General features: G+C 37.2%; 3 protein-coding genes across 3 annotated transcripts in view; 2 read left to right on the top strand and 1 right to left on the bottom strand.

The window, feature by feature from the left end:
• Positions 1 to 1,932: 1,932 nt before the first annotated feature.
• LOC140924601 (galanin receptor type 1-like) lies at positions 1,933 to 4,052 on the bottom strand. Its single transcript, XM_073374622.1, has one exon. It carries the CDS (start codon positions 3,682 to 3,684, stop codon positions 2,446 to 2,448), a length of 1,239 nt encoding a protein of 412 aa, XP_073230723.1. The 5' UTR covers positions 3,685 to 4,052; the 3' UTR covers positions 1,933 to 2,445.
• Positions 4,053 to 6,592: 2,540 nt separating this feature from the next.
• On the top strand, positions 6,593 to 11,978 carry LOC140924215 (cytochrome P450 4X1-like). Its single transcript, XM_073374252.1, has 5 exons — positions 6,593 to 6,889; positions 7,356 to 7,887; positions 8,527 to 8,854; positions 9,928 to 10,116; positions 10,484 to 11,978. Exons 1-5 carry the CDS (start codon positions 6,780 to 6,782, stop codon positions 10,804 to 10,806), a joined length of 1,482 nt encoding a protein of 493 aa, XP_073230353.1. The 5' UTR covers positions 6,593 to 6,779; the 3' UTR covers positions 10,807 to 11,978.
• A 3,663-nt stretch (positions 11,979 to 15,641) lies between these two features.
• The window catches only part of LOC140924066 (myosin-IIIb-like), a 35,396-nt gene continuing 32,544 nt past the window's right edge, over positions 15,642 to 18,493 (top strand). Inside the window, exons 1-2 of the mRNA XM_073374064.1 lie at positions 15,642 to 16,012; positions 17,989 to 18,281. Of these exons, the coding sequence (XP_073230165.1) occupies positions 15,934 to 16,012; positions 17,989 to 18,281 (372 nt within the window). The 5' untranslated portion in view covers positions 15,642 to 15,933. The remainder of the gene's footprint in view (positions 16,013 to 17,988; positions 18,282 to 18,493) is intronic.

Below are 18,493 nucleotides of genomic sequence, written 5' to 3'. Positions count from 1 at the left end.
GAGAAAACCAACATGGCGGCCACGGGAAACCAACACTGAGAAGTTATGCTAGGAAAGTTTGTATTCATCACTCTAGGAACTCAACTAATACACGTTTTAATACAAGAACTCTTCAGGAAGCAAAATCTAAAAAAAAAAACCACCCTTTAAACGTTTATGACAGCTCTCGCGGCCGCCATTTAAATACAGCGTCTTGAAAAAATAAAAAATTCAAGGGTACTTTATGTCAAAACGAAGAAACCTCTCAAACTGAAAAGTTGCGAAAACATAAGTTTTTGACTGCTCTAAAACGTCATGTCAGTAAAAACTCAGAAGAATTGATATTTCTTTAGTTTGATTGCGTCACGTGAAAACCAGCTATACATGCAACGCACAACAAATATCATCTCTAAAGATTTCGTTAGCATTGATGATAACATATCAACTATATAGTAGGGTTATCTAAAAATGTGCTGAAAATGAACACTAATATCTTCTCTGTACTGATAAATAAGATTTAGAGATATTTTTATCACGAAATTATATTTATTTGCAGTGAGCTTTAAACGATTCATGCATGGTTTTGCAACCTCCAAATTTTCCACCAAAAGTTTAGAAACCAGAAACTGTTTTGTTTTATAACCTATGACCTTAAGATTCATCTCCTTTGTGGGTAGAAGAAGTTATCTTTATTAATACATTTCTTCGCAGAAATTCGATGACAAAAAAAGATAGATTTTATGCATTTACACTAGTCATTAAATGTGGACTTCATAGAATTACCCAATACTTATTCATTCATTTCTTTATTGAGAAACTATCAATATAAAGCTTTATAGATGGATGATTTTAAGTTTCAAGGATCATAAATAAAATATTGGATACAAAACCATGTACGAAACCAAAAATTGAATTGATAAAGTGAAAAGGTACCGCCTTGTGGTGAAATTCACAGATTTGCTGAAAAGCGCACATTTTATGAGTTAACAGCTGTTGCCTGAATGGGTCATTCAAATTCTTTGATGGGTTTAAATCCCCCGGCTAAATTTTTAAAAGGCGCAAACACTGACCAAATTTGGCGATTTAACGTCAATAATCCAATAAAAGAATACTCGTAGGACGAAAGACAACAATGAATTGGAGCTTGAGGAATTGACTGGAAGATTTCAATTGCTTAAAAAATACAAAATAGCCAAAACACTGATTAAAACAGACGGCAAAAATACACTGAAACCCACTCAAAAGATGATGACTGATTTGTTAAGGAGATCGAAAAAAGGATCCATAAGCAGCCTATAAGAATATCGAAAAAAGCAAAAAATTTTATTCAGGGAAAGGATGTTTTAAGTCTGGAAATATTTTAAGTGAATGTAAAAGCAATAATATATTTCGACTTTTGCAAGATGTGAAAGAATACCCAGATTTCGGAGAGTACATGACCGCCTCCGCCTTCGGCAGATATTCGATCCTCCTCTACCGGCATAATTGTTGAGCGTATCACTGTTTATTTTTTAAGTTTGGTATTCCAAATGGCTTTTAGGAAACGCTTCTCTACAGTGAAACATAAGCAGCCGTAGAAACTTAGTGTAATTTCACAACTTTCACAGAAATTCACCTTTATTAAATTTCTCTGTAATATTTACTGGCGACCTTGGTAAACGCGATACGCTTGATAAGCTAAGTTTTGTTTTGCTTCATTGAAATAATCGTGTTGGAGTTTCTTGGTCAGAAACAGTATTACAAAGTTACAAAGGCTTTCTAGCCTTTCTTTACCAAAACATGCTCTTGTACTGACTTGGTTGTTACCGCCTTAAGTTCTTGAAAACTGTTGCTTGCTATAATATATCACCTGATACTATAAACTGTATCGGACTTGAAAAGAACAATGCCAAACCCTATGAACTCGTTGACACCAACAGAGATAACCTAAACATATAAGCAAGAAACGTGGCATCGCTAAACTGTCCACTGAGTTTCCGTCAAAAGAACTATTATAAAGGGGCATCAAGTAAGAATAGGGTTTGACAATGCTACAGTGATATTCCCGTCATTTCACTTAAAATAAAGACAGGAATAGGTATGAAAACGTTCTTTTTTTGGTAATTATCAGTTGAGTTAGCCACTTGAGTTTTTACCGAAGCAAAGCAGTTCCGCGTTAAATTACAACAAATCGTCAACGTTTCTTCGATTATTGCCATAAATTGCAAGAACATTTCTTGAAAAAATAGTTTAAATCACAGGGAGGTTGGAAAAGAACTACGATAATTTTTTTTATTTCTGAATGACTGCACTTAAAAAAACCTATTCACAGATTCAATTTTGACAAAACAGAATGTAGAGTCTGTAAGTTCAAATAAATCAGTTAAAGTTTAAGCTTTCCTTCAAGGAACACTGATAGACTCAAGAGAAACCGCATTCCGTGACTTGCGAATAAAGCATGTTTAATATTCATCCTCAGGCTCAGTTTTAAACTGCAGTTGTTGTGAAGGAATTACCGTTCATAACTGCATGTTTAGGTGTATTTCTCCCTGACTCTGTTTTTGGCAAAAGTGTAAGAATTCTGTCTTGACTTGGGCGAGATTCTTCCGCAGTTAAAAGTGTGCGACTAGTGTTTGATCTAGTGAAAATTTTCGTAACACTATCACGACTTTGCAGCGATTGATTTCGTTGGAGTGAACCCCTAAGACGGCGATTCAAATGTCTTGCAAAAATTCTCTCATTTGCTGAAGCACTTCTTTCTCTGATGGAAATGCGTTCAAAAACTCTTCGAACAGGTCTGATGTCTTCTTCGGTTACCCGGCAACATTTTGTGATATACGCTTTGAACGCCAGACGAAATTCCTCAATACAGATGCTATAAACAATCGGATTTGTACAGCTGTTGGCGTAAATAAGTATCTCACCCCATCCGAGAACCTTCCGTCCGGACTCTGGGAAATCTTTGGTAAATTCTCTTAACAGCCAGAGAATGTGATTTGGAAGCATACAAACAGCGAATAATAAAACTACAATTGCCATCATCCGTACGACTTTGGCAACGTCCCGATCTTGCACCCTGTGCGCGGCAGTAAGATGATTTCGATTCCTGCGTAGTAGCAACGCTATTTTCATGTAGGCTAGGGAAATAAATGATAGAGGAACAATGTACTGAAATAAGAATATAAAAATCGTGTAAGTACGGCTGTAAAGCTTCGGCCATGTCTCTTCGCAGCGAGAGTTACGAACTCTTAAAACTGAAGTGTATGGAATAACAAACGTTAACGATGCTGCCCAGATGATCGCGATAGTAATTTTGGCGCGTTTTCTTCCCGCTTGCACACGCATTGGACGTGAAATGGCCGTGTATCGGTTATAGGCGATCGCAGTGAGAGTTCCCACCGAGGCGAACGTGCACATTGTCATTATAGGATAAATGATGTGACAAAGAAACTTTCCGAATGGCCAAACATAGCTGTTTTCTTGAACCGTAACATCGAATGGTATGCACAATATTAGTACGGCAAGATCTGCCACCGCCAAGTTCACAATATAGAAGTTTGTTGATGTGCGAAGCTTCCGCTGTCGACAAACGACCAAACAAACCAACATATTCCCTGTTATACCGGTAATAAAAATGAGACCATACAGTATAAGCTTCACTGCTCTGATTGATAAGTTTTCTCTTAAAAATCCTGAGTCTAAACTGATGGTAGTGATATTTTCCATACTGAGCTTGTAAGCTAATCAAAGGTGCTTGATATTCACTCTAGCAAAAGAATGGTGTGGATGTCTACTTAGACTGTTGAAGTAAGTGCTTTATAATGTAACAAAGCAGCTCCTCAACGTCGGAAGAAACCATAACATAATGATGAATTTTTTCCGACAGTTTAACAATCAGTGGTTCATTTCTTAATGCCACCTCCCGCTTCCATCGCTAGCGGCGTTTGTTTCAAAAGTAGAATAAATTACGTTTGGTACAATGAATAAAGATGGCAATTAATCATTAACACCATACACATGTAGTTGAACCCCTAGAGGCAGACGAATTGCTTGAGACAAAAAACAAAACCTCTAGAAGCCCTAAGGACTTGCTGGGTTCTAGAACGTTTCATCTTCTAGGCCTAAAGCTGTCCGCGGATCGAGAAAAACCCTTTTGGAAAAGCCGCAATACTTAGGGTGTTGTTAGATTTATAAAGTCTGTTGGGTCACAGCAATACTCATCACTAATGAAAAGAAGGAAAAGTAAACAGAACTTATATTAAACGATAAAATCACTACTGGTAACGTGACAAGAAGAATTACAAATATTATGAATTGATTTAACAAACCTTTATAACAGTATTGGTGTGATCGGAAATCTTGATAACCTTGCTTTGCTATACCACTTCCCCAGATGGCGATTTTTGAGATAAAAGCGAGGATACTGAATTGAAAAACCGAGTTAGCATGTCCTTAATAAAGCTTCCAAAGTCTTGAGGTCGAATCACAATTAATGCGCTCAAAAATTTTTTATTACTTCCACTATATCAGGTGGGGAAGATACTCCTTAAATTGTTGGTTAAATCGCGCGATATACATATTTCTTTCGTGAATCGTGAGTTTTTTAAATGTTACAAAATTGACCGTGTTTAATTTTCCCTCTTTTGATTTCTACGTGCCTCACTCCCCCCGGAAAAACTGATTCTAGCTGATTCTGTCGATTCTAGGGACTTCACAAATAACGTCCTTTTAGCGCTCAGTGGTGTTTTGAGAAGTGTAGTAGATGTAATAAATAGAAAATTTGTTGTGTGTTAAAGAGGAAAAAAATGTAAAAATGTGAAAAAGGCTATAACGCTACATTAATTTCTTTTGTAGGCACCCTACTGCGATTCACCAAATCCTTCCAAGGCCGGTGTTGTTAGGTCTCAGTAACAGAAAAGAATTAAGGGATTAGTTTCAAAACAAAATGTTCACAGCGGGGGAGTTTAACACATTCGATTCGCCCTGACGAAGGGCTAAAGCACGAAACGTCAGTTTAACAGGTTTTTGACAGCAAGATTAAAAAGTAACCATTGGCATTGTAATCCTTGTCAAATCTGATTCCTAGTCTCTTAAAAGTGTTTTAAGGCTCGTAGATTATTAGGTGGTGGCAACACGACCCATAACATGAAAGCATTTTCAAGCTTTACATATACTTTGATTGCTATAGTGAGGAAAACTTAATAAAACTGCACCTTGATTCGATTTAACTTTTTCGAAGCCAGTAAAATTATTCATCACCGATTAAGGTAAGTCTCTTAGAATCCCGTGGATACTTGAAATGGTTGTTAATGACTTCCTCTTATTAGTTTTCACTGAAACATACCGCCCTGATTAGAGTTGGAGCAAACAGACAAAATAATGCAAACACATCAGTTTTATGACACAACTTTACTGCGAGTGTGTAGTTTTGTATGTTATATCCTCGATTAATTTTCGTGGTGGGCAACACGTTTTGTCACCTGTTCTGTCAGTTCAGCCTCATTAAATAAAGCTGTTTATTGAAGCTTAGCCGACAAAACTTACTTTCTAATGACGAATAAGAGTTAGAAACTGGACAACTCTTGATATAACGCAAATTAACGCGTTATTTGACGTCGTTTGTTGTAGAGCGAGAGTCTACTGTAACCGAAAATGTTAATCGGTCATGAGCGGAACGTGACTAGAATATAGACAATCGCCGTGACAGGCATACTGAACAATCCAACTTACACCCCTCCCTGTGATGTAAACACGCAAATACACCACACGCCAGGTTAGAAAAACCCTTTGATAACATTTTGTTTCAGCCCCACAACAAAATGTTAAATTTAAAGTCAATGAAGTAATCTTAAACCGACTGACTTTTTACCAAAGGTGTAAAAAGGCACGATTCTATTATTGCTTCTACGGTAAGGTGTATCACCATGACGAATAGATTTATTATTAATAATTTTTGACCGCTTCAACAACCAAGAAAAAGCTCGTTAAAGAATTTTCTCGGTTTAAGTGATAAAATTTGTAGTTCTATGCAGTTCTGTGTGCCTATATCATATTATAGAACTTGAGAAAAAGAAATTCAAACAGTATGGTCAGTATGATTCCTAAGGGCAAATAACAGAATTAATAGATCTTTCCTTCAAGGCAAACTTTCCTTGAGAATTCTTTTTCTGATAAATAACTCATTTAGAAGATCCAAAAATTAACATGTGCCCCTATCCGCTATTTCTTGGACAAAGTTCCTCGTGAAATCTCCCAAATCGGACGTATTTCCCGCTTTTCGAAACAACACAGGTACAGAGTTTTATTTCACTTTCACCAAAGGATAAGCTTTCGAAATGTTCGCAAATTTATGCCTGTCTTGCCCTGAACTGAAAGGGCCCCTGCCACAACTCCCCACAGGTTACCCAAGCGTAAGATGAGGTCGGTAGCAGTTTGCATGGAAAATAAAGGACTAAGACGGGGCAACGTCATCAGTAAAGTGAAAATATGTCGCTTCGTGGCGTTTTTCGTCTTTCTAGGAATTTTCATCTGCTGACCAAAAGGATGGCAGCCTGTGTTTTTCGTTGATGTTACCTGTATATTGCACTTGGGTAACCTGTGCAAAAAACTTGTGTAGTTGCTTAATGTTAATTTGAAAATTGAAAAATCGACGCTGTTATTTTAACAGTCTGAACCGACGTCTCGACGATGCTGCCTTCTTCAGGGTACAAGATTAAATACCGTTAAAAAGTTCGTTAAAATTAGCTCAAGTGCTTGATTGCATACACCTGGATACTCGCGCGCATGCCACATGACCTGTGCAAACCCCCTTTGCTGCAAACATGGCCGACGGTGTTTTTGTCTTTCCGGAGAATTTGTTGCTGTCTTGTACAGTTGTTATTATTGCATGGTACATTTTAAATGTTCTAACAAAAAAGATATCACATAAACGGTAAGAAATGATAAAATTTAACCGAATAATTGCATAAACGTCTCGGAGCTGAAAGTTAATGTTCTGGTTACAAACGGCTTAAGCTTAATTTTTTTCCTTTGTTTTTGTATATGGTAATGAATGATAATAAGTAGAAAACTGAGAAAGAAAAAAATCAAGTAGAACGTAGTCTACGTGGCTGCGATGGAGTGCTTAGCGCTCTCAAACAAACGTGGCTTGATTACCCACGTATAAATGATATATGACACTGTGTGCCTGTTGCATTGTGTTGCCTGTTGGGGCTTAATAACCATTGAATAAGCATGTCTTTTTCTTACGTGAAAGGCTAACTGCCCCTACACTAAACGCAATTTCTTGTGTAACCGTGATGTACGCTTTTCTCTCATTATAACCTTTCCAGACATGCTTGCCTAAGTGATTATTTTTTAGGTTAACTATTAACGACCATGAAGTTATTTATCCTCAGGCCCATGGCCCCTGGTCCACCAGGTCACTGGCTTTCTGGTAACACAGCCATATTTCAGTCCAATGTAGAAGAGCGGCATGTGCGACTCCTTGAACTGCACAAAAAGTATGGCAAGATAGTGAGGATTCAAATGGGGAGACCCCCATTGTATGGAAGAGATATCTTCTCTATTGCTGATCCAGCATTATGTGAAGAGGTTCTGAAATCCAAGAGCTACGCAATTTCAAAACTAACGCAAGCTCGTTTTCAAACACTTCTTGGGAAATATGGTCTTAATGGCTTGGAAGGTGAAATATGGAAGAAACACCGACGACTTATTTTGCCATTGTTTCATTCTGGTTTTCTGAGCTATGCTTTGGAAGTCATTAGCGAAAAAACTAAAATTGTTATAGATAGGTGGAAGAAGGTCTCTGTTGATTCATCTGTGGAAGCTTTTGCGTGTATAAAGAGCCTTGGACTTGATATCATCAGCAAAGCAGCATTTGGTTTTGACCTGAAAGTACAAGAACAACCTGATGACAAACTTGTCAAGGTTAGCTCTTTTTTACTTAATTTTTAACTCTTAGCAACATCTACAGCATAAAGAAGGATGGTGGCACACAGGACTAAATACAAGCATGGCTGTGGATACTTGGAAACAAATCCACAGAGTATTTGGAGTGGTGGGGGTGGGTGGAGCTTGAAATGCACTGCTAGTGGGAAGCGGGTGGGGGGGGTTTACAGCGTGTAAAGAAAGTCGTGTCCGATAGCCCAGGGCTAGTGGATTTTGCTATCGGGCTAGTGATTCTTGTTCTTAACTTGCCCGACGGGTTGCTGTTGTGCTGTTTTTTGAGGAAATTCAAATTACAGCAGAATTGCTGATCAAAAAGGGTTTTGGGGCTAGTTGAAATGACTTGTGGGCTAGTACAAGCTAGCTACAGCTTGCCCGAATGGCAGGCTGTAAAACTGACTTTCTTTGCACACTGGGTTATTTGAAAAATACATGTTCTGACTAATTTAAACCCTAAGGTCTCTCTTTTCTGTTTATTGACAATTAATATATAAGGTAAGTTGTTAGAAAAATATTCAGAGGAATGTCCTGCAAAAATCCAATATGTAAATATTATCCTCTGAGACTGAAAATGTTTCAGTGTAACTGTGTTGTATATAATTTCGTTTTCTATCATTGTAGGCTGTGAATTCATTCCTGAGGCATGCTGGGGATATAGCTTTTTTAGTATTTCCAAAACTTTGGTCCTGGAGGCATCCTTTTAAAGCATTTCATGTCCATCAGCACCAAAGAGTCCTTGATAACCTTGTCAAGCAAATCATTAAACAGCGTCAGTGCGAGGAGGATGGTGATAATAAAAAGGACTTGTTGACTTTGTTATTGAGAGCACGAGACCCCGAGTCAAAGTATAGGCTGACAGATCAGGAAGTACATGATGAGATCCTGGCATTTTTGTTTGCTGGGTTTGAAACTACTACATCACAGCTATGTTGGGTTTTATACCATCTAGGTGAGTACTGCTAACCTCTCAATAGACCATTTTACAGTTGTGGGTTTAGTACACTAGCTTTCTAATGAGTGTGAGGCTGAGGTTGACCATGTTTTGATAGAAACCTCCTTGGTTTGCTTACAGAAATTATGCTTTAAAATACTTGTTAACTAAAGAACAATATGATTTACATAAGAAAGCATGAGTGGTTGTATCAAAGTAAAGTCTACTTCATCCTCGTTTTCATCTGTAACTGTAAAATGAGCTATTATGCTTCACGTCAAACAACAACAACAACACCAACAACATTTATTTAAACACGATAAAATTACAGAGGAGTTGATGTGGTCCTGTATCTAAAAGTTAAACACCGTATACAAATGAATGAAAAAGCTTAAAAACTAATAAGTAAAATTTAGAAAAAGATCTAACCTATTTGAGAAAAATATATCTATAAAAAGGTTAGATCTTTTTCTAAATTTTAATTAGTTTTTTAAGCTTTTTATTCATTTGTAAACTGTGTTTAAATATGGAAAATTCATTTCTATCATAGAGCAGTTAATGTTTGGGCTCTTTGTAGTTTTATTTTCTATCTCAGGTAATTTTTGGTTTTTTTTTGTTGTTTTTGGGTATGTTAATGTGTGCTAATGTCAAATGAAGTTGAAACAAATAAAAATATAAAATACCTGAGATAAAAAATTACCAACAACATAATCTATTAGCCCCCCTCCCCTAAGTTTCTTCACCTGATGCTTTTCTGACAAATACTTATTTATACCAACCTAAACTGAAAAAACCCAAACTACCATTTATACTAAGATTCAAATAGGATCACTCACCCATATCAATCACTAATAATCACTATGTCTCCTTGATTTTGACTTTAAAAAGCCCATTGATGGTATGTATGCAATACCTGCTTTAATTCTGCATGAGTAAATCTTAGCTCTTATAAAACCACACTCCCAGTTAAATTTAAGCCTATCCTAGCTTAACTGGCGATGTAACTTTTTGATTTCATTGCTTATTATGTTAAGACTGGCATCTGTACTGCATTGTAAAGTCCTGCCCTTTTTTACATGTTTCCTTTCCAGCCAAGCACCCTGAAGTTCAGGCTATTGCTCAAGAAGAAGTAGACAGAGTCCTTGGGGATTCTGATTTGATTACCTCAGAGATGGAGAAAGATCTCAAATATGTGACAAACTGCATAAAGGAATCGCAGAGGCTCATTCCTGTTATAACGGGTTTTAGTAGAGGAGCTGTCGGAGATACTGAGTTGGGAGGTAAGCTTCTGTGTTTTCAGAAAAAGGTTATGCTTATTTTTACCTCATCTGGGTATATTTTTTTATGGAAATTATTTTTAGGCCGCTTCTTGAGCCTGTAAAATGATCATGCGCTTAGCAGCTATGTAAGGTCTGATAATGTTACCTCCAAATCAGAAAAAGGAAGCAAAAGAATTTTTCTCAGGCACTAGTTATTCTAGGTTTATTTTAACCTTTGGAAATAAATCAAATAGGATGATGAAAGCTGTCAACTGAAATTTTACACTGCATGTCATCTTTTGACAACTCCTAAGACTGAGATATGATTGTGTAATATTTGAGAGATTAATATAATGGTTTATTTTTTCTGTTGGTTATTTTTGAAAAGGATATCACATCCCCAAAGGGTCTGTTTTGTTTCTGGATACCTATGTCCTGCACCATTTGGATAATTTGTGGCATAAACCGGAAGTGTTTGATCCTACCCGCTGGGAGGACAAGATGGCTGTACACACCTTTTCATTTCTTCCTTTTGGGGGTGGAAGCAGACGATGTGCTGGGCAGCCATTTGCTGTGGTAGAAATGAAAGCTGTGACTGCGTTGATTCTCAGGAACTTTTCATTGAAACTGGATGAAAGCAAGCCCATTCGCACTGAAGTGAAAATTGCGTTTGGTCCAAGGCGAATTCATTTCTTTATCAGCAAAAGATGACTCTTTTCATTGCTGTATACAAAAATTAAGAGTTAGTCTTCTGTAAACGATTAATATTGTAACATCAGCCACCTTCAATGTACTACTTCTTTTGCTGTGGTCTCCAGCTATATCCTTCATTAAGTATACCATTAACTTAAATAGAATCACTTAATAGAGACTTGCCGCGAAAAAGGACATTAGTTAAAACCACTTTTGTTTTTACAAATTTAAGCATTGAAGGTTTAATAACCGCTGCAGCCTAGTTCTTGTTAAGTACTTTCATTTGCTGTAATTTCCCTCCCAATGTTCTGTTAATTTAAAAGATAAACGGGAAATGGAAATTTTGCTACGAATACGAGCATTTTAAAAATTTACCAAAACTTTCTCATGTCGATTGAACACACGACAGTTCGAACACCATGAAATATTTTTCACAAGTTTCAGACGTGGCAAAAAAGACAAGGGCCACCGGATGAGATTCTAGATATTCCGCTTTGCTTATTGTCTGGTTTTGATATATTAAGCAAATCTCTGCGTTGGGTCACGTTTGTTTTACTGTCGATGGCAAAACAGTCAACAGGCTCTGGCAAAGATTACAGGCCTCAAGGTGAATACCCTTTTTAAGTGTTCAAGAATTTATTGTACTTGGTGGTTAATTTGAAGTTTTGAAGGCTTTTTTGACCGAACCTCATATATATAATTAGCCAGTTCGAGGCTCCCATTGCAAAAACGTAGACATTCTTCACGGCTAATATATCTTTGACCAGTGATTTTGTATAGGAGTGTGGTATGTTTTCAATGTCAACATGCAGATTTCATATATTTTGAACTATCAAACTTTATAAAATAACTAAGATGGTACGCGCGTTCTGATTGGTTAAAAACCTATGTTTTATTGTGCCGGAAAACTCATAGAAAACTTCAAGTTATTTTATAAAAGCAATAGACCACACCTTCTATGGGTTTACGGGCGGGATAACCCACTTGGGATGTTGGGAGAACACTCGAAAAGCTTGTAAAACACCCGCCTTCGGATCGTGATTTACAAGCTTTTCTCCTGTATCTCCCAACATCCCGCGTGGGTTCTATTGCTTAAATATCCCCTATAATTTGATTTTTATAATTATTGAGCTTTGTTTCTCCGTTAATACAATCGCATTTTTCTACTATATGTGACAATTACTCTGTTTCAACATATTAAAAAATCAAACCAAAACTCCCCAAGGAATACAAGCAGGCTAATCTTCTTTGTAAAATGCCACAAAAACTTTACCTGCCAAAGGTTATTGTTTTTTCCATAGACAGCCTTTTAGTACGCACCATAAAACATTTATGGCGAGCTTTAAGTGTCTGCTAAAAGGACATAAATGATGAGTTCTAGAAACGGTCTACTTGTTAGGTATCGTGTTAAAGGTCTCCCGTTCATTTTGCAGTAATCGCCAAATCAGAAGTATGAATTTTAACCTGTAAAGTTTTCGGCCACAAAAATTTGGAGATCGTGCTAATACCCTTGTAAGATAATGCTGATTCCCCTGTAATTAACAAGAACGGGACCGTCTGCGACCAAATTCTGCGATTTTAAGAATTTTCTCTAGACCCTACCGGTAACAAGCGATGGGTTTTCCCTTTTCATGGTAAATGTTTAAAATGAAAACAGAGGTAGCTTATCGATCAACAGGGGTAAATTGAAATAATTGAAGGGCGAAAAGAAGGAAGAAGTCATTCATCTCAAGGTATCACTACAGAGGCGAGGCAACGTTTTAATCGCCTTTTTTTGTCACCTACGATATGTTTCTCTTATTTTTCTTGTCAGGTGTCTACGGTAGTTTTGCTTGTTTTCGTTCAGCACTGATTAAAAATCTCTCGAACTCAACCATTTAAACTTTTCCAACGCGTTTTTTATGTATGATATATAAGTTTCTTCGGATCCACTTCATCTTCTTGCTTCAGAAAGCTTTGTCTAAAGACGGCCTGCAAGAAGAATATGGCTGCGTTTTGTACTGGTATCTTCATCGTTATGACAGCACTGCAAATCACTGTGAAAGGTATGAGAAAAAAAGCACTACTCTTAAATTAAGTCCAAGCACAAAACCTTTCCTGTTCCGGATAGGTTTCTTTTTCACCACAATATGATGATATTTTCATATCAAAGCAGAAGTTTACCTGGCTCTAAAAATTAAGCATTAGTACTTAGTTATCACGAGTTACAGTCACCGGAGTAAATATGGTTTCCTTTAAAACTCTATTTAAGTGTTGTTATTTTCACCTAACCCTGACGGACTCTCTGACTAACCAAAGCCGCTGTTACCGTATCCGGAGGATGTGCTAATGTACAACTGGGCCAGGCTTAATACAGTGGTAGTCCAACAATTCCTGAAAAGAAATGGACTCAAACTCCTTCTGTGGTTCACATAGACAAAAGTGAGTATTTTTATATAATGTCTTTTAACAAGAGCAAAGAAGAGTCTTTCATCAGCGTTCATCATTTCCTCAAAACAGTAAAAAGTCAGTTGAAAACCGAAGGTCAAAAGAAACTTTGTTTCCAAAAATTCAACTATTACAGAAATCTAAAATACGTGTGAAAATGAGCCGTGACATGAACCGTTCTTCAATAAAGAGAGAGAGCCCTTCACTGATTTTCAACAAATACCTTTAATTCCAGATAACTATCGCGTCCTCGGGCGCGTTGTTCATATGAACTACGTGAAAGAGCAGTTAGAGACTGAGCACAGTTTGACGTTTGCTGTCACCCAAGAGGAAGTCAACCGATTCAATCTGGATCAGTGTTTTTGCGGACGTGGTGTACGTTGAGGTACGTTTTTAACTTTTCAAGCACAAAGCGCGACCAACATTCTGTGTCTCTTTATGGTATTTCTGCCCAGTCAAACATATGGATTGTAAGAAGAAAAGAAATGATCAGCAAGAGTAAAGGTATTGATTAAAAAACGAATTCTCCTCGTCAGTACCATAGGAAATGTGTGGGAAACGGTAAGGAGAATATGTTGAACATTATAATTGTCAAGCAATTTCTCCTCATCGGTACCACAGATTTAAAGGTTTAAACCAAGGATTCGTTTGGCATTCAATCTACCGAATATTGGTGCATGATTGTACAGCAATTTCCCGTTGTCTATACAGTCCATGTAAATGGTTAAGCGTAGTTTGGGATATTCATAATTCCGGCCTATTGACTTTATTGGTTTCCCTCTAAATAACAGCTATTCTCGCATGTGTCATGGTTCTTACCAGTAAGCCAGCGATGGCCGATGCTTTTGAATTGAAATACAAGCTATTGACAAGCAGTTAATTTACTTCATTTTGTGATGCTCTTGTTTTTCCAGTGTAGAATCGCCTTTCCTGGTATCGAAAGGTTAAAAATATACTCGCGTAACTTAATTGGTTCTACAGGAAGTGGCTTAGATCTGTCCGCTCCGAAATTGAAAAGTTCAAGCTGAATTGTGGGAAGGGATAAGCCATAAGGCCAACATCGTTGATTTACCCGAAGCTCATTATGCAAATTTTGGTCGTCTGATAAATCTGTAAGATCATACAGTTGTTAGGGCAAGAAAGTAGCGCAATTGGAGACGATTTAGCATGGTTCACCGAATTCCTTTTTAATACCATGGTTCTTATTTTCAGCTAACGAGGTTCGCCAAAATGCATGTGTGGGCGCAATTCTTGTACTGGTCAGAGGATTACCCCAATGGGCCAAATGATGTATATGTAGGACACCCTGGAAAAAGGAACTGGAGAACGAACCTGAGAAATAATTGGCTCCAAATACGCCTCCGGGCACAAACGCATTTGCAAACCTTGAGTAGAGGCCGAAAACAGTACTCCTGCCCTGTAACACAGGTTATATATTTACTAATGTCTGTAACAAACTCAATACAACAATAAATGACAATGTAAAGCAGATGAACATTTTGTGTGTCTTGATCTGATAGGTATAACGGTCCTGTTGACTCATACTCAGGCACATTTGCATCTAGTCAATTGTGTTTTCCTTATCCGACCACTTTTTGGTTGACTTAAGACAAACATGACTGAGCATTGACACATGGGAGTCAATTTTCAGTATCTTGTGCCAGTACGATGTTGTATCAGTTCAATATCATGTGCCTGTAAAAATATTGTGTTTTAATGCACCTTGTTCAAGTAAGTATATCTTGCCAATAAGACGTGTCTAGTCCTAGTATATAAATTTTCAACTTCTTGTGCCAGCTCTGAGGGATCTACATACATATAACTCTCTTCAATGATCGAGTAAGTCGGATTCCTTTTTCATTTCATCTCTTTGTTCTTTGAAATGTTCTTTGTTAAGATTTGCTTTTTTTACCACAATTTTCTTTAAAAAGTAAAGCAGTAGCCACATATGACTGCCTTTTATTGTTGTTTTGGTTTAAAGTTAAGGACGTTAGTTTATATTTATCACTTATTCTGCCGACTGGATATGACCACAGGTGATATTTTTGATAATTTTACTCGTACATTAATTTTTATAAGTTTTTTTATGGCTTAAATTTTAGTTAAATATAATTTATAATGCTTACTGATCTCATCTCTAGATGGGGAGTAAATCTTTTTAGCTCTCTTGTCTATTCAAATATAAGTTTAATGATTTTCTTATGATATCTGGCTCTTAAACTTAAGTGTAATTCCTTCAGTTTTTTCCCAGGTTTACAAGAGGTTCATATTGTCACTTTTCTTTAGTACGTGCTTCCGTTGTTAATTCAATAGACTCTGCTTACTTGAAATTCTATGGTAACAGAAGGTGTACTAAATACACTATTAAATTTAACCATCTTCTCACTTAAACGTAGTAAATAATTAATTATGTTTGGAAAAATGAAGTCGATGATTGGCCGAGGAATATAATTTAGAATAACTGTTTTCTCCAGAAAAGCTTTCCAAAATTAATTCCCTGTGGTGACCGCGGTCTCAAAGTCGATCAAAGTCTTCATCGAATGAAACAAATCGTGATGAAATGCTGATCAGTAAGGTTCAAATCGGTACATTTTTTCCTTTTAAACAAAGCTGTAATTTCTTCAAACGAAGAACCATCCCAATATCCTCACACTTGTCCCAAAGTTATTGCTGAATGATGCTCTTTTAAAGTTGTTTTTTGTTTCATCAATTGTGATCATGCCTAAACGTGGAAGCAAGAAACGTTCTTCTCAAAAGAAAGCCAAGTTTAGCTACGAGTCCGCAGAGCCAGGAAACTGTAAGTGATACTTCGCTTTCAACTTGTGGAGACATCTTTGACATGTATCATTTATTTGACAGCTTTGCTGTCATTATAGAACACATCTGAGTTAAAAATTGTGCATGTTGAAACATCCGTAATGAATTTGGAAAAAATGAATTTCGTTTTGTCAGTTGATTTCAAGTTTTTTTGCTCACAGTATTTCAAAAGAAACTGAGTGATAGACATAAAAATGATGACAATTAAAACATACAGACGGGATTAAAACTGCCCACCTTTTTTGCTATTTACGCTATTTACGTCAATGAAATATACACCAACATGTCATATACATAACCGGCAATTCCATAAAATATTAACAAAGCTTCATCTTTATCAAGGCAGCCAAGGTTACTCGACTGTTTTTAGCGTGTTTGAGAGCTTTCACTTTAGTCGTGGCCGGTTGTGGCCCCCAAAAGTGAATTTAAGTAAAGAAAAAGAGTTAGAAGAAGTGATATGGGTTTTTAAAAACCAAATGATAACACTCGTTACATGCTGAGAATGGAGTATTGGACGGATATGACGTTTAACTTGGCTGATGGTAAGGAGATTTTTCGGCATTTTCTGTTTTAATTGCTGTTAAGGATATACGATATCTTTCCTGTGACTTGTATATGGACTTGACATTCTTGAAGACTTTTTTCACTTTTTTACTCTTCGAAAAGTGATTTGGCTTTTTGGTACCTTAATTATTCCAAAATTCGCCGATAATGAGTTCATATATAGTCCATGCTGCGAGCCTTACGTACTGACAGCTAGCCTGCGTGGCAGGCGCAAAAAGGGGAGGGAGAGGGGGAGGGAGAAAAGCTTGCCTTTTTCCCTTTTTCCCTATCCCCTACCCCTTTCGACGCCTGCTACGCAGGCTACTGACAGCCGATTAAGATCAGCGAGTTTCTGAATAATATCACAATAATATTAACCTAGACAACATGATAAAATAACCCCAATAAAGATTTAGTTACCCCTTCAAGGCATCCTTTTTCAATGCTTTTTTCTGGGGCCCATTACTTTCGGAACTTTAAGTACAGTTTATATTGGTTGGAGTGGCCTCCCCCCGGGCAGATTCTACCTGTATTGCGTTATTTTTAGAGTCAATAAATTCCAGTCTAATTCCATTTAAACGCGCCTTAGAAGATTTAAAAAGACTTGTGACTACAGGGATTTTTGGAGACTTTACTGAAAAGTTTACAGAAATATTTCTTCTGTACAAACAATAAAACATACCGAAATATAACTGATTGTAGATACGACATTAAACTAATCAGAGTTTAGTTATCGTCTGCATGCAGGCTAATACAAAGTGTGCTGCAGTTTAATAGTACAGTATTAGTAAGTGACTGTTTATATGACGTTCCAGTCCTTTTGTCTGACCGCAGGCCATATAATGAATGAAGAAAAAGTGTACAGTATTAGAGAGTGAGAACTTTGAAAGGCCGAAAGAAAAAATTGGCAATGAGTCCGGTGTTTCCGACAGGCAAGGGGACTGGGTCCCAATGTCAATTACAAACCAGGTGCCGCGAAACGGAGAATTTTTACAGTGAATGTTGTTCAACTACTTCGATATTACGGTGTTTTATTATGGATTAAGATTAATCGATTCGTAATATGGAAGATATCATGGTCTACTGCACCTCTTTATTGTTTAAAAATAGCCTCAAGGAAAGCGTAGTGTTGCATGCTAGTGAAGCATGATGCAGACCCGGGAGAATAGAGAACTAACTGCGTTCATATTCACACATGCATAGCTCAGAAGAGATAAGATATCTCGAAGATGCAGTCTTCTACAATAAGAAAAGACGAAACTATCGTGTTCTTTATTAGCTGTTAAATCTAAAGTCATGGTTGGTTTCTCGTTCAGCCGGCAAGAACAGTTGTATGGTAAGATTACATTTTAGCGATGGTGTAGGGCTAACTCAAAGCCGGTTTTCAAGTTTCAATGGTCTTAATTTTTCTAGCAATGATGGGAAAAAAGGCTGACAGCCTAAAGGAGCTCAGTACGCCAGATGATTGGGAGTTAGTTGAAAGCATCGGCGAAGGAACGTATGGTGAAGTATACAAGGCAAGGAACAAGGTTACTGGAGAAATCGCTGCAGCGAAGGTCATCGATTCTATCCACGAGAAAATCGAAGAAGTTCTACCCGAGCTGGAGATTCTGAAAAGATATTCTACGCATCCAAATTTAGCTGGTTTTCATGGAGCTTTCATCAATGTGGACACTAAACATAATCAGCTCTGGCTCGTTATGGAGGTGAGATATTAAAACTGATAGTCGCTTACGTCTGTCCCTTACGCTTGCGATGATTTTTTTAGCCATTTAATAGCGATTTTAGCTTCTTTGGGTATGAAATAAACCCGCTAATGACAAAACAAATGTCCCGAACCCAACTGTTACAATTAGTGTAGAGTAAAAATAAGCTCTTAATTGCCGAGAATCGTCAGTGTGTGTGAATTACTTAACTT

The sequence above is a fragment of the Porites lutea genome, chromosome 14, assembly GCF_958299795.1.
Source record: "Porites lutea chromosome 14, jaPorLute2.1, whole genome shotgun sequence".
Taxonomy (NCBI): Eukaryota; Metazoa; Cnidaria; class Anthozoa; order Scleractinia; family Poritidae; genus Porites; species Porites lutea.
The sequence above is the reverse complement of the archived record's forward strand: the minus strand, read 5'-3'. Positions and strand labels throughout refer to the sequence as shown.